The sequence below is a fragment of the Drosophila simulans genome, chromosome 3L (assembly GCF_016746395.2).
Source record: "Drosophila simulans strain w501 chromosome 3L, Prin_Dsim_3.1, whole genome shotgun sequence".
Classification (NCBI taxonomy): domain Eukaryota; kingdom Metazoa; phylum Arthropoda; class Insecta; order Diptera; family Drosophilidae; genus Drosophila; species Drosophila simulans.
The window spans coordinates 881,472-897,697 of NC_052522.2; the positions used below are offsets into that span (position 1 = coordinate 881,472).

A 16,226-nucleotide genomic window follows, 5' to 3' on the forward strand; every position below is an offset into this window, starting at 1 on the left:
GGACCTCGTCTTATCAGACGCGCGCGGAAGCTGCTCGTGTGCAGACGTCTCGCCCAGCTGCCAGAAATCTAGCGCGGATCGGGAAAAGCAGACACAGCCTGCGGGAACCTGTGCTTTCACCTGTGAAAATTAATCGCATTCGCAATTAGCAAACCGCCGGAATCCAGTGACTGGTGCTTCGGGAGCCACAATGCTGGCAGCCAAGTTCAAAGGGCAGCCAAGGCGATGACAAGTGGCCTTTGCACACTCAAAGCCGCGAAAATATATGCACGGCCAGCACACAGGATACATACAGACGGAGCGAAGGCAAATCTGCTTTTAGGTCACACAAAAGGCTCTCGCAGCAGCAGGACCAGCATCAAGAGGAGCGAGGACCAAGGAGTTCCAAGGAGTTCCAGGAACGAGCCAACAAGTAAGCCACCGTCGTCCTAGAATCCTCTGGTCATTTTCCTCGACTTCAAAGGACTTCTAAGAAAGGATGCACTGATTACGCACTAATTTGACATTCAAGCGGATGAAGGGAAAGTGAGCAAAGAAAGGGTTTCAGTGAAAGTTTGAAAGGATCTGAATTCTTTAGATATTGTGTGGCATACCTCCAGACACCTTTAAAAAGTATCTCACTAAATCACATTCATTTATAAACAAACGTAAGGCACAGAATTCTCAAAACATGAAATATACATGAAATGCAAAATCGTAACACTTGACTTGCATGCATATTTAATTTTTGAAAAAGCGTTTTTATCTTGCATTCTCAGTTTTTGAAAACGGTTTGCTTCAAGTTCGAAATTCTTAAAAATGTGTGTTGCGGGTTTTAATAATGTCATGGTATTCGTAAACATTCGCTTTTATTATTAATGATATAAAGCATTGTATTCCCTGCCCAATGATGAGTGCATCATGTATGTCTAAATTTAAGAATATTCGCGGGCCAAGCGTGTCAAGTGCGGCACTCGTGGAAAACCGGGGGACAGAGGGCATTGTGGACCTTGTTATCGGGCTTTTCTGCGTTTTGTTTGGCTTTAATTGCGGCTTAGTCGACTCTGGGCCCTTGAAGGAGCGTCGGCCATTCTCCTGGCCATTCCTTGAGCCCCGTCACGCGGCTGTCAGCCGCTTCAGCTATTCTCGTCGCTGGCATTGTGCCTTGGCTTTTAATTGTTCGGCACTCGCAGGCTGCACCGGTGGTCCTCCACCTCTGGATGCCACCTCCCCAGGATGCCACCTCCCCTTCTGCAAACAGCCGTGAGCACCGCATAGAGAATGCGTTGTGACCTTCCACGGGCAACAGGTGGGGCGATGGAAGTGGGAGTGGGAGTGCCTACTCCCCAACATCTCCACTTTTTCTGTGTGGTTATGCATGAAGAATTCATAGGAGATTAATGTTAGATAATCGAGGAACATGTTTGAGAATCCCAAAAATGCTCTTTTCCAGCACCCAAATTGATGACAGCCGATTCGGGCCAAGGGAATTGATCAGCAGTCGCGATGCCCTCTCGTCGCGGTGGTGGTGGCACCACCAAGAGGAAGCACTCGCTGGGTAACCTGCGACGGGCTCATCCCGCCTCCGGAGCCACATGGAACGTCCAGGTGGTGCGGGGCAAGATGTCCTCGAAGTGCTTGTGGCACGCCTGTCGTGCCCTGATCCTGGGTCTCACCCTGATGCTCCTCGGCGCCGGCATGGCCACTTTGGGCTACTACGCGGATCACCTTTCGATGGGTTCCGAGCTGCGGGGGAATGTCACGGTGCGGGTGAAGAACGACCTCAAGGGCTTCCACTTGAACAACTTCGCGTATGTGGGCCCCATTGTCATGGGCTTCGGCGGCTTCATCGTGGTGGCCTCCTGCGTGATGACCTTCGAGGCACGGGACTCCGCCGCTAAGGTCGTTCCAGCACGGTTGAGAGCTGGAGGAGGCGGCAGCAGCAAGAATCCCTCGCGGAGCAACCAAGGAAGCTCCGCGTCACAGCGTCGCGGGATGGGTAAGTACTTCACACACCTTTACACTTGGGTGAAAGGAAAAAAGTATTCATAAATATAATACTGCTCCTGATATGATGATCTTTAGGTGCCCAGTACCAGTCGAGTCGTTGGGATCAGCACTTCGGGGTGTTCCGCTCCTCGCCGGGCGATCCTCACCAGCAGCCGCAGACCGCCTGCATCTCCACCACACATCCGCACCAGCACTCGCATCCGCAGCAGCCATTCGATCGCGAGGCACTCACCGCCGAACTGGTCCAGTTCTCCAGGTCACTCAGGTACAGTTGTGGGCTATTCGGGGAGATCACCTCATTGGGAACAGGACCCAAAATATATGTATATATCGAAATTCACTTATACGATTGGCTGTTTCTCGCTCTTACCGCCCGCTTTTCGCTTTCCGAAATCTGAAATCCGCATCCGCATCCCGCTTCCGCCAACCATCAGTGCATCCAATCGCTTTAGTCCCCAGTGGCGCCGCCTTTCGGGGGCAGGTTCCGCTCCGGATTTGTCCGGATCCCATGCTCATGCTAATACCACCAACTCCACCAATGCCACAAACCACCAAAACCCAACCACCACAGTCACCACTAATTACTACAATTTGCTCTCACTGAATCGATTGTCGCCGCTGGATTGGGAACTGTATTGCTCGCACCGCCGTCACCGTCGTCACCACCACCGCCACTCGCACCACCACCACCACCACCACAAATCCTCAAGCAGCAGTGTGCGCCGAGTGCGCCCAGTGCGACCGGGCTTGGGATCGGGATCGCAACCCTCCGGTGGAGGAGGAGGAGGAGCTGGCTCCTCTTCGTCGGCCCGGATCATCAGCAATTCCTCCAGCCTGATCCAGAGGGCCACCAGGGAGTGCTCCCTGCTCCAGCCCCCAGCTGCCAGTCGTGTCTACTGGCAGGCCTCCTCCTTTGACGGCGGCAGCAATCATCCGCCCGGATTGGGCATGAGTTCCGGCGCGGAGAAGCGCAGTGAGCGGAACAAGCGGTCGGACACCGCCAAGCGGCACGTTCTCTCCCGGCAACGACCCATCGAGCAGGAGGAGGCGCGGGATCACAGTCGCAGTCCGCTGGGACACAGACGGTGAGTTCAAGGCATCCAATAGATTCTCTAGGTGGCTCATACCATATACCATTGCTTACAGGAACTCCACGATGTCGGACTCCTCGTATAGCGGCCGCTGGACGGCTCGCTGTGCTTCCATCGCCAGTCGAACATCCAGTATCGAGTCTCGGCGAGTTCAAGTGGATCTTCATAGTCCCGAGGTGATGCCCAAATCCATTCTCCGTTCGCCCAAGCGCTACAGCTCGGGTCCATCGGCCACGCCCTCCGTGGAGAAGGAGTTTCGGTATGTCCTTGTTGTACCCCTCCAAATCAAGTTCCCAAATACGACGAGCTTTTGCCGGCAATACCGGAGATTTTAACTCGGTTTTCCTTGTAGGAGTCAGTTATCAGTATGCTCGGAGCCACCGCCACCGGTGCGCCAGCTGTCGGGCCAGTCCAGCATGGAGCCGGCCGTTCCCGAGGAGAGTCTGGATCAGTCGGAGGAGCAGGAGGAGAACACACAGCCCAAGACGTCCTACGAGGAGATCACCGAACTGCAGCACCACACGAGCAGCTTGCCGCCGAAGAAGACTCGTCCGGGATTCCTGCCCCTCGCGCGCAGCGAGCAGGAGGAGGATCCGAGACCAGTGGCCAATCCGCTGTACAGGAGCAATAGTTCCCGCCAGTTCTACAGGCCCAAGAAAGGAGTGCCGAACGAGCGGGATGATTCCGTGTTCTACATACGATCCATGGAAAGGGGATTGGCTGGAAACGGTGCGTGCGGCAGTGCGGATGAGCAGATGTACGATTCCCTGCGGGTCATCAACGAGAGGAGGACCACTTTGCTGAAAGCCGACTCCCAGGGCTCCTTGGGATCTGCGGAGCGGAAGTTGAGCAGCTTCTCCCTCAAAATGCCGGAGATCACGGAGCGCGAGAACTCGATTGAGATCGAAATGGATGCGGATGAGCTGCATCCAAGTAGCCCGCCTTCTCCTCCCCCGCCTCCTCCACCCCCGGTCAATCCCCAAGCAACTGAATCAATCCAGGATCAGGATCCCTAGGATCGAATGGATACACCCACTTCATAGCGTTTATCCAGCAGCCATCGACAATTACTTTAGCAACTCGATTGATGTTTGTATATGTATTTTTGTGCGTGTGCGTGTCGTTTATTTTTATAACCCCTAGATCGTACCTAGATAAGTGTTAAACGAGTATATATATATACCAGCAATTATCTCTGTGTTGCCTCGGGCCTAAGCAATCAACTAACGAACTAACTTCAACGACGTCTATTAACTTGATAAACTGATGTTATTAAACATATAACTTCAGTTGCGATCGAAATAATTATAGGTGTTAGTATGAAACGTATTCTCCGGAGGATTTTAGATTTCCTTAAATAATTCCAGATTTATTTTCAGCATAAATATATATTTTCCAACTTATTAACGATTTTTAGTGCATATATTTCAAAGAGCTGAAGAATCAAACGATCTTTGTGAATCAAATTAAAGCATCTTCTTGGAAGTGCAGATTGTTGGAAAACACACTGAGATATTATTTTGATCGCAGCTGTCGTCACTAGTCTTCCTATTGTTAGAATATGAGATATATCACGTTATTTTCGTCCCATATCTGGGGCCGAAAGGTCCTTGTGGGTGTACCGTTGTTATCAATACTATTTATCGGTTACTGTTAATGCTAATCTCTACGAGGATGTGTACTCACAACGATCTAAATACGAGGGCGAGGCCAAATAAATGCCAGACTTGTGCATACCCTGTAAAAAGTACAATCAGCTTATAGTAAAGACTGATTAGGCAAATTGATTTACAAAATTGGTCAACGGCGAATGGAAAACATGTCAATGAAGAGCAATCGGAACACGGATTAAGTTCGATGCACAAATATAATTAGTTCTACGCTCTCAGTGTTAATCCCCACATTACAGCATTATATGTACCTTTACGATTATATATCTGAGTGTTTATTTGTAATCCATGCAATTACAATGTTTCTCGTTCCATAATAGATGTTGAAAATCCCACAGCAATCCGAGAATTAAAAATGCCCGAGTTGGTTTAAATGGAAGGCCGAACACGAATCTCTGTTGATGTGCAGCGAATTTTTGTATAATTGTTCATTGCATGTTTAATATTGCATAAATAAAAGCAAAAAATGTGTGTCTAATATATGGTCTTGGTTTTTTATTGTCAAATATGTCCGAAATGGGTTTTGATAACATAGTCAAGCATTCAAACTACCCGCCAGTTTTCCACAGCGTTGCCACGGGTTGCAGTTGATGGCGCCACGGGTGGCCACCCTGGCCATCGATAGCACGCGCCGACGATAATCGCACTGTCATCGAATTGCGACAACCCTGGGAGCAGGAAGGTTTTTCGGCCGAAAAATAGAGAACAATAAAACGTTTGTGGCCCGCAGCAAAATAGGGATCGCCGAGTGCCGTGTTAACCGGTGACCTCTCGTCCGTGCCCCGTGACCTGTGACCCCGCGCAACGGTCCGCCTGACTGTTAATTTGTGGCTTCAAAAGCAGCAGAATTTGGAGCAGCAGCGTGTAAAAAGTTTCGGAATTATCGTGGCACCGCGGAGAAAGAGAGAGCAGGAGAGAGAGAGATTGCCGCACGCATAAAATATGATCAAATTGCAAAATTGATTTCAATTGGCCACTCAACAAAAGGTACGTTCGATACACCCGCCCCGGCGCCCACGAAATTAGCCCAATAATAACACCGAACACCTGGCTCACTCCATTTACATAAAACTCGGAAGAAGTAAACCTGGAAACTACTAGGGAATCGTGGACTTTTTGCTTCCAGCGAACGTTATTTTCCCATTTCTTTCATTTGCCCTGCCTCTCCGTGTGTGCATGTGTGCGTGTGTGTGAGTGCGTGCATGTGCTGGTGTATGTGTTGTGTTCGGCAGAGATGAGTAATTTTAAAACTCCCAATGAACAGCAATGAATGCCTGTTAAAAGCTGGCAGTTTTCACGATGAACAACCAGTTTCCATGCCCTAGTCATTTCGCTTTCCACGGCCAACTTTTAGTCCAGAAAAACCCTATTAAAAGAGCCCTTTGAACCTGTTACATTCGTGACCGATATTTACGTGAGCCGGCAAATCGTCGCAATTACTCATCTCTAGCGGGCGGCGTGTGGCACCATAAAATCGTCCAGAAAATGTGAAATGCAATGGTCGGCAGTTAGTTTTGTTTGATAAGTATGCATTTATAATGCGTCTACTTTTGCGATAATCCCCTTGTACGCCTTCTTTAAATAATGCATCTCTTTTGCTTTGTTTATTTGATTTTCTTATTACACCGACAGCTGTGCGGCCTTGCCAGATCGTTTTTATGGCTGCGGCACGCGGAGTGACGTGAATTGAAAATCGCATTTAATTAGAATTTAACCTGTGTCGGAAAAAATATAATGAAATTGTGCGCTCCAGCTGCATAAGTTAGTGTAGGAATTTGGGTTTTTTTATTGATGTGATATTTCTAAACGTGCGGCTCAAATTTTGTAGTACCAGCCATAGTATTCAACAGTTGGTCTTGTCAATAGAAATTGTTTTGAATCATTACCCATATGTGCCCCTATACTTTATATTAATATATTTAACTAGGGGACACTAATAATTGGCCTATTCATCTTTCGACTCCGTGCCTAATGAATATTGATTGCCCAGTCTTATATAATTATCTCCTGAATGTACTAATAATCAATTGGTATGCGCTCTCTTCCCGATCAGCAAAAACCAATTTCAATGTTTGGCGCCTGCTGCGACTCTTGAGACTCGTCTAAATCCGCAAGTACATCCAACCGGGATCTGAGCCAAGTTTCTCACCTTTGGCCTCAAAGCCATGGCGTCCACGTCGTCGTCGGCTTCCACGACGGCGGGATCCTCCGTAGCGGCAGGCGGAGGAGCAGCCACGCCCATCTCAACGCCCTCGACGCCCCAGCCGTCTGGCGTGAGCAGCGGAGCCGGCAATAATGGCAACAACAACAACCATCACAACAGCACCCTGGCCTCACCATCCGGGAACAACAACTTGATGACGCCCGTCCAGGCATTCACTCCAACCGGACAGCCAGTGTACAATCCACCCGTCTACATGTCCGCCCACGGAGGACACCCGCACGCCGGAGCCCACTACCCGGCCATGATCCCCGCTCCGATGCCCAGCAACCACGTCTACGTGAACAACGTCACTGCCAATGTGAACCTGCATGGCTGGCCGCACGGGGTTCCGGCTTATATGCCACCCGGAGGTCAGCATCACTACATTGGACACGGCGACATGCCCCAGGAGCAGGTGTGTGAAGCAGAACAGGATCTATAATAATCCGTTCGATAATTTCGCTAATCACTAAGCAATGTAACTAGATAGTGCCTTCTTCTACATTACTGACTTTCGTACTTCTTATTCCGCACAGGGCAACACGGTGATGCCGCACCTGCAACCAGTGCCCATCAATTTGGCGCCCCAGGGCGGATCTCCGAATCCCCATGGTCCTAGAATGGGCGGACGGACGCGGGAACGCGGTCGCCCCCGTGGAGGTGGACCGCGACGCAATGACTACCATGGGCCACGTCACCTCCAGCAGCAGCAACTGATCACCCTTCCGCCGCAGCAACAACTGCCACCGCCGGACGGAACCAATCCCGGGCTGCAGCTTCAGCCGGATCAGATGGGTCAGCAGCTGGCGCCGCCGGAGGCGCACATGCAGCACCTACAGCAGTACTACGCGGCGCCGCCTACCTACGCCTACGGTCCCTATCCCTCTCCCTACTTCACACCGCAACATGCGAATATGCAGCCTCCCCCCAATGCCACGGCTGCCCAACAGGCCACTGGGACGCCGCTCTTTATCTCGGGACCGGTGATGTATAATCCGGCGTGGTTCAACCACGGTGGGTACATCTACCCCATGATGCACCCGGCCGAGTACCAGTATGTACCCGAAGACGCTGGCCAGCCGGGAGTGGATGAACGTGGAGCTCAGCCGGACGGCGGAATGACCCAGATCTGGCACCAGGCCCCCATGTACGCAGAGGACTTCGAAGCGCTTCAGCAGCAGCAACAACAGCAACAGGTGGCTGTGCATCCCAATGGAGGTGCTGTCAGTGTAGCCGATGAGCTCAACCACAACAGCACATCCCTGGCCTCCTCGGAGACGTCGAGCATGATCAGTCCGAACTACCCCATCTACGATCCCCAGATGCACGAAATGCAGCAGCAAATGGGCGTGATGCAGATCTTCGACGATGGTCAGATGGCCGCCCTGCAGCCAATCCATCCAGGAGCGGGTCCGCTGCCGCAGGTAAGTGGGCCTGGTTTACCGTGAAGCTAATGACAATCGCAATACTAAACATTTATTATCGTTAATAGTACGAGGACGAGCTCGCCGAGTGCGGAGCACCGCCGCCAGGCGCTATTCCGATGACCTGGACTACTGCCATGCCCCTCCCTCCGGATGCAGTCCAGCCAGCCCTGCTGCCGCCGCCGCCGCATCACATTTTGCAGCAAACGTCGCCCCTGTTAATCGAACAGCCAGCCCAGTTGGTTCAGACCCAACCTCCGCAGCCACCAACACCCACTCCCCAACAGCAGGAGCAACAAGCACATCAGGAGCAAACGGGTGAGTGCTAGTGCTCAGTATTGATTAGTGATTCATTTGGGAATTGGAATTCATAATGCGAGCTGAGTTGCACTTTGTCTAATTTCCCATTTTTCATTCCGAACGTTCATAATCTTGCATCATCCGATGGTGCTTGATAAGGAATAATCAATCATTGAATTAAAACTAAGACTTTGCACAGAGCAGTTGGAAAATGTATATTGTATATTGACTGAGTCATGAGCATTTGAATAATCCCCTTGTAGGTCAATGACTTTTCTCACTGCCACTTCACTAACTTATTATTATGATTTTTCGTTGTCAACTAATTCTTAACTATAGTCGATTTAGAAGTATGTTGTGTTTTTCTCTCTTCATCTGGGTACATAAGCCCACAATTTACGATGGCTCCATATATTTTATCAGAACTATAAAGTAACTCTGTGTTTGTCTTGTTATTGTTTTGGAGCAAGCTCAGCGATAAAGACGGCGAGATCATTTTGTGGACTTTTAACCCGACTTTAGCACAAAGTATCTGGGGTTAGTGTTTACACCTATTCAAAGGCATTCTTTCTATGTTGTACGACTATATTGGAATTCGTCATGGCGTGCCTTCGATAGCGTTGCCTCGTCCCGTGTTCATATGCAGTTTTTGCTGGCTTTGCTTTTCCACGCTTTCATTAACTATATTCTCTTCAGTTGCCTTACACTCTTCTAAGGTGTCAAATGACATATATGTACATATATGAGGTGAGCACATTTTGCCATAGTTTCTGGGCCTTAATTATTCTGAATGCTTGTTGCCAGGTCTACCTTTGTTTTCGGCTGCTCTTTTGCTTTGGGCTTGGCTTTCATCTACCGTCGTGTAGTCGCCAACAGGTGTTACACTTGCTGACCACCCATCCACCCACTGAATCACCCACAACCCACTCTCTAATCAGCCGCACAAGTCGCTTCCGTCCAGTTCTTTGTTATTATTTTGTTTGCTCGTTTCTTGTGTGCATTGTTCACGCTTATCAATCGAATGGGCGGACGAATCCGAGTGAAAATGCCGGGGTGGACGTCTCCCACTCCCAACCACTCGTATTCTAATCGCAATCGAGAGTTTCATGTGCCCATGCAGGGGATTCATCTAAACCTGTTGGCCTGGCGTATTCTATTTGCCTGTTGTCAAGCCTAATTGCTAAACAAAAGGCCAAGTGGACAGGGAAGATGTAGGGTATTTATTCGGTTCTATTTGACCACTGCAGATTTAGGATTCATTTCAGTTGAAGAATTGTATAAAATATGATCGATTGGCTGGGCTTCTAATTCCTTCTGGAAGCCAGTTGACTTGGACAGAGGTAGAAACAGAATCGCAGATAGGTGCAAGTATTACTTCATTGATTATTAACACAGTAGATTGCAAGATTTCGATTGATTTAAGGTTATTCTAGCGATATTTAATTGGTTTTTTTTATTGCCTCTCGTGTTTGAATGCACACGGACTGGGAATTGGGAATCTCTCACGAAATGGAGGAGGTCTTGCCAACTGATTGGGTTCCAGTTGTTTTCATAACCGTATCTGTATCTACGTCGGTTCAACGAGCACCGTCTAGTCGAGAGGTTTTTCTTTTATGGCTGTTTTCGAAGCACTTGGCTTTGCAGACGGCTTTCATATGGCGATATCGCCAAGTGTTTGTCCACAGACTGGAATGATACACACTACACTATTCCCCTGTGGCCCGCCACAATTAGTGAAGCCATAACTCTTTGTGGCAAATTGATTAGGCTAATCATTTGGGTCGAGGGTTTTACGAGTAAGCTCGTTATGATCTGATTTTCCGCGACATCGAAGGGGTTTCACGTTCCCTGATAAACGCATTAACTTAAGTCCAAGGCAAACTTTTGATCGATGGCTTTTAGAGCGGCACACGCTCCCCAGGGAGATTATAATTGTGCTAAAGCTTTCACGAGCCACCTCTTGATACAAGTACTTACACTTATTCAAATAGAGCGCAGTCCATTGAGTCCATGTCTCTCGGTTTCCCCGAACGTTGCGAATGTCGCGAGTGAAAAACTCCATATCCCCCAGATGCACCCACAAAAACGCTTTGGTTTCGACGGTTTTTAAAATGTATGGCAATATCGTTTATTACTATTCTGGCTGCTTTTCTCATTCCTTCTCAACACTTATTGTTCTAAATGTTACATTGATGTGTTTCCCACTCGCTCACTGTTTGCTGCCCCGTTCTTATGCGTAAAACAGATTTAGAATATTGTTTGTGGTACATATTATACTGTTTAATTAGTTTAGCCGCGTGAACAATTTCGTTTGTATAGAACTGCACTTGCCGTATTGCTTATGGTTCGTAGCTACTAGGCTATATGTTTGGATAGTTAAAAACGGACACACACAAGCCTTAAAAATCATTAGCTCTTGGTTTTTCTGTTGCTGGACTTTAGTTTAGTAAGTAACTTACAAAATGAGCCGTAAATTTGTATTTGAGTTTGCCACCTAAACGATTAGTGTAAAATTGAAAACAATTTTAGTTCTTACTGCGGTCCTTTGTGTTCTCGCCTTTGAGTTTTGCTGTGTAGCGTTCCTTCTTAAAAAATATACAATTTATTATTTCTCGAAATAGTTGCTGCCGCTCTTTAAGTTGATCGGGCCACCTCTACTTAGCTACACTTTAGTTTACACACACGCTATGTATCGCTCTATCGCTATATCGCTACGGTATGACACATTTATAACGCCTGGCCAACAACTATTAGAAGTACACAATAATCTTTAATAGTAATCATAATGGTAATTATAGTAATCGTAGGGTTTAACAAACAAATAATAATAATAGAATTTACTTTACAATATTTTGTGGTTGCTGTATAACAGTTGCAATCTACCAGCGATCGGTATCAGTTTTCGATCGGTAATTTATGAGCGTAGTATAACTTTATATATAGCCGAAGGTTTCTCTATATCTTATCGCAAGCTAAGCTGAGTTCTCCTGGTAGAAAAGTGAATTTTCCGCACTTCATCCTCCGCTGTTGCCTAGGCTTAAAGGTATATATATATGTATATATGGTGTGGGGCTGGCTATATATATCCATCCGTCTTCTCCACTTTGTATATAGGTGTGCTCGATCTCTGATCTCCTCCTCTGCTGTATAAGTAAATAGAAAAATATCTCACCGGATCCTCTTAAGCTCCGCACTGCCCCTTGTAAATTCACTTCTCTCTCCTTTCCAACCGATCGAATCTCCTTAGAGCTTCGATTCGCTTGTCTTCTGGGGGAACTGCGGATGTCCCTCTTCCTGCTGCGGACTCGCCAGTGTCTTGATGATCTTGGGCACTATGGTGATGGGCTGATCCTCGTCGTCCTCGGCATCCTCGCCCTGCTCCTCGTCGATGGGGGTGAGGGTTTCCACATGCACCGGAGTCTCCTCCGAGGGACTGCACCTCTTCAAGCAGGGCGCCAGGAAACTGGTTATCGTGGAGATGCCGAACAACGCACCAGCCATGTAAAAGGGCAGGTCGTAGGTGTGCGTCATGTCGTAGATGGCTCCCGCCAAGGGCGTTCCGATCAGGGCGGCAAATCCCCTGAACAGGATCAGCAGTCCGAAGGCATTTGTTAGCTTGTCCAGGCCGAGCAGGTCGACCAGGATAATTGACGTCAGCGAGATGTAGCCCGAGATGGCCAGTCCGAAGAATATGGACATGGTTATGTAGGCCGCGTAGCTGTAGCACAATGGGGTCAAAGTCACGGCTATGGTTGACACCAGGAGGCAGCAGTTGTTGAGCAGTAGCGAGTTCACTTGCGGCAGGTCCGCCACCCATCCGCAGAAGACACGGCCCACGGTGTTGGTGATGCCAATGATGGACAGCAGCATGGCCGCATCGTTTTTGGGTATGTTGTGCTCCTTGGCCGCATCCACCAGGTAGACAAAGGGCACGTACAGCCCGGCCATTCCAAAAATATTCGATACGCCGATCAGCATGAAGACGGGATCCTTCAGCAGGCTCACATCCAACATGGTGTTGACCACGGACTTCACGGAATCGGGAATGCCCAGGCAGGGACACAGGTCATACTCCTCGCGGTGCTTCTCAGCCTCGGCCAAGGGATCTAGTTTAGCCACACTCTGCATGCTCTTCTCGTACTTGGTCAGCGACAGCACCGAATTCCTGTAGTTGGCCAGGGACTTCTGGGACTGATATTGCGGCAGGTTCGTCACGGATCCCGAGTAAAAGATATCCTTGCGGGACATGGGTCGTACCATCCTGCCGCTGCTGCCAGTTTGACTGCCGCCCTGCCGTTGGGACAGCGACAACTTCGAGGAGGCGAAGTCACCGCCAGCTCCTGCCTCCAAATCTCCGCGAGAAGTGGCCCTGATGGCGGCCAGCGAAGGCTGGAAGCGCTCCGAGGCGGATGTTTTCCTCACTCGCGTGTTGAATGCTGGCACGGATCCGTTTTTGGGCAAACTCTGATGATCTCCGGCCAGGAAAGCGGGCTGTGATGCGTTCCGCGTCATGGCATCCTGCGAGTGGTACGGGCTGTTCTCCGACTCCGAGTTCCTGTGAGGACGGCGGCCGACGGCCCCTGCGGCGGATCGAGCGGACAATTGTCCATTGCTGTCGCCATTTGGTGGAGATTGCGCGCCGTTCTGTCGATGAACATCCACCACCTTAGACTCCGTGATGGTGGGCAGGGTGGAGACAGGGTGCAGACCTCCGCCGCCTGCCTGTTGGGCCAGCAGCTCCAAATTCAAGCTGGAATGCACGCCGGGATCCGCATTGAGCGGCATCTTCAGTTTCCGCTCGATGGTTCCATCCGGTAACTGCACCATGAAGTGGGAGCCCGCAAAGGAACCCCTTTCCAGCTGCAGCTGCTTCTCCTCGTACATCCTCTGCATCAAGGGCTTCTGCTTCTTCTTTTTCGGGTAGGTCAGGGGTCGCATCATGGCTCCGAAGATGGCGCAGTTGAGTATCAGGCCAGCAAAGATGAGCAGGGCGTTCTTCCAGCCGTACTCCTCCAGAAGATAGGTGGCCAGCGGGGCAAAGGCGAAGGTGCCAAAACCAGAGCCGCAGACCGCGATTCCTGTGGCCAGACTCCGCTTGGTTTCAAAGTAATAGCCCACGGCCACTACAGCTGGCAGATAGATCATGCCGAACCCGAATCCCCCCATGAAGCCATAGGTGGCCATCAGCATGCTCACGTTGGTACTGAAGGTACTCAAGACGAAGGCTATGCAGGCGATTATGCTCCCGGCTATGCAGACGGCTCGGCATCCGTACTTGTTGGCCAGGGCGGAAACGATGGGTCCGGCGCTAAGGTAGACTCCTGACAGAAGACTGCCCACCCAGGCCACCGTGCCCTTGCCCTCGTGGAAGTAGGCCACGAACTCCTCCAGGAAGATGCCGAACGTGTAGGCGATACCGTCCACGATCATGTTGCACATGAAGCTGGCGAAGCAGATGACCCAGCCGTATCCTCCGTCCGGCGGAGGCGGCAGTTCCCCGTAGACGCTCTCCTCGTCGTCGTCATCCTCGTCGTTATCCTGGTTGTCCTCGTCCTCTGGACTCTGTTCCGCCGTCAGCCTGGCCGCCTCCTCACAGGCCAGCTCACTGTCCGTCCGCTCGAATCTCCTTAGTCTGGCGGACGAGGCGGAGTTTCCCCCCACGATGCCGGGATTTGAACTGTTAGTATCCACCATGTTGGCGGGACGAAGGGTTAGGGTTCCCGGGCACACACGCGGTTTTGGTGGAGTTGAAAAAGTGGGCTAGAAAGTGCGATGCGCGAAGGGTGGAGAAGGAGGAGGAACGTCCGCTTGGCGTCGCTGCCCGCGTGTGAATGCCAAATGCGAAGGAGAGAGCCCAAGTTTATCTCTTCACTCTCGCTCTTTGCAAGCTCACTCTTCGCTGCTCTCCCACTGCAGTTGTCGTTTGTGTGAGTGTGTGTCAATTGTTATTGAGTTTTTGTTTTCGTTTAGTTTGATAAATTCATAAATTCACTAGCGATAAAAGGCGTGGGCTGCCTGTATTTAAGCAAATATTAGACGACGGCTGCCTTTGGCCTGGTTTATTAATATTTTAGCTCCAGTTGGGCTGTTTGACTTTATTTTGTGCTGGTTTCAGTTTAACCGTTACTATTTTCCTTGCGGTTTTTGTGCCTTATTTTCGCTTATTTCCGCTTTGTTTGTGTATTTTTAACTTGCACTTGCAGCTGCAGCTGAGGTCACTAGAAAATGTTTGTTTTCCTTAAATTTGCCCGATTTTCGCTGGTTCTTTGCTTTGATTTTTCTTTGACTTTGATTTTGCGTTTCTGTGATTTCCTCAGCTTTTTTGGGGGTGCTGTACGTACGTACGTACGTGTGTACGTCGTAATTTGCGAATGCAATTGTATAATTTTCCGATTTTCAGCTTTGAAATTCGATTGGAGAGCGTGGCAGAGTGTCTGTGTGCGGAAGGGGAGGTGAGGTGGAAAGGAGGAGGAAGAAGAGCGGAGTGTGATCGATAAAAAGCGCACACCACGCACACACTCGGCGGCACACACACACACTACTCGATAACTTTTAGCTGCAGTTGCATTTGGGCGACATTTTCGTTTGCTTGTTGCGAATCTGGCGAAAAATAACAATCTCCGATTCCGATTTTGAATTCCCCGAGTTTTGTTCTGAACTGCTGCGCCGTCCGCTGCGAAATGAAAATGAAAATTCCTCGTAACGGCAGCAAAAAGCGACTGTTATACGATGTACAAAGACAAATTCTAAGTTTCTGTAAAAACACTCGCCCTCTCTCCTTCGCTCTCTCGCCCGTTTTGTTGCATTTGAAGTTCAAGCTCACAGAGCGCAAGCTCCACTCGCGCTCTCTCGTCCCCAAAAAACAGCTGATTGAAACAAAAACAAATCGCCGCGAGAGCGAGAGAGCGGCAGAGATAGGGAGAGCCACGACAAACAACCCCTCTTTGTTTGCCCAAGGGTTGTCTTTTGTCTTTCTCCCTTCTTTTTATCATCTTTGCTTTTCTTTGATTTGAATTTGAAAAGGTAAAGCCTGAAAAACCGGTAACCGCCTTTTGCCACATGGCCACAGCAATTGTTCAAACTGTTATACTGCATAACGTTCCTAAACCAAAGAGCGCAGAAACTGTTGCTCTTTACTGCCGATTTAGGTTAAAGGTTAACTTTTACTTTTCAGAAGCTACGCTAAATTTTACAGGACACCTTGCAGGGAAATTACATCTTCTTAAAGGCACTTTTGAACATAGGGATATTTTTCCTATTCTAGTAGCGAATGTGTATCAAATGCATTACTGAAAATATTTGCGCATTCAAAATATCAAGGCAAATCACTTTCATAGTGTAGATATTTATATTTTTAATTATTTTTATTAGTAACAGTGCAACTTCCAAACTGTAAGTTTCATTTAGGGAAGTTCTACTGTCATTCTAAGTGCGTGTTCGGGTGAAAGTGTTACTTTTGTCTGCCGCCTTTTAGGCGCCGACCATTGTATAATCCGCGCATTATCTTTACAGTTGGCTCACCTAAATAATAAAATGCATTCGACACGCA

At 49.2% G+C, this 16,226-nt stretch overlaps 3 protein-coding genes across 5 annotated transcripts in view; 2 read left to right on the forward strand and 1 right to left on the reverse strand.

Moving 5' to 3' along the window:
- LOC6736270 (histone-lysine N-methyltransferase Suv4-20) lies at positions 1-5,737 on the forward strand. Of its 2 annotated transcripts, none has more exons than XM_039294002.2 (6): positions 1-412; positions 1,433-1,978; positions 2,065-2,254; positions 2,424-3,074; positions 3,136-3,339; positions 3,433-5,737. In XM_039294002.2, the coding sequence occupies exons 2-6, from the start codon at positions 1,486-1,488 to the stop codon at positions 4,094-4,096; spliced, it is 2,202 nt and encodes a 733-aa protein (XP_039149936.1). In that variant the 5' UTR covers positions 1-412; positions 1,433-1,485; the 3' UTR covers positions 4,097-5,737. The 2 variants fall into 2 exon arrangements, with proteins under 2 accessions (XP_039149936.1, XP_039149937.1); XM_039294003.2 differs by having other exon boundaries at positions 3-412; positions 2,703-3,074.
- LOC6736271 (trithorax group protein osa) overlaps positions 5,602-16,226 on the forward strand; it is a 23,107-nt gene continuing 12,482 nt past the window's right edge. The window contains exons 1-4 of one of the 2 annotated variants that reach the window (XM_016170585.3): positions 5,602-5,737; positions 6,804-7,368; positions 7,490-8,377; positions 8,446-8,695. In XM_016170585.3, the coding sequence (XP_016029757.2) occupies positions 6,916-7,368; positions 7,490-8,377; positions 8,446-8,695 (1,591 nt within the window). In that variant the 5' untranslated portion in view covers positions 5,602-5,737; positions 6,804-6,915. Of the gene's footprint in view, positions 5,738-6,407; positions 6,512-6,803; positions 7,369-7,489; positions 8,378-8,445; positions 8,696-16,226 lie in introns of those variants that run through there. The other variant, XM_039294001.2, reaches the window with a different exon arrangement.
- Positions 10,772-15,427, reverse strand: LOC6736272 (monocarboxylate transporter 12). The gene has a single exon (XM_002083120.3). It carries the CDS (start codon positions 14,369-14,371, stop codon positions 11,921-11,923), a length of 2,451 nt encoding a protein of 816 aa, XP_002083156.1. The 5' UTR covers positions 14,372-15,427; the 3' UTR covers positions 10,772-11,920.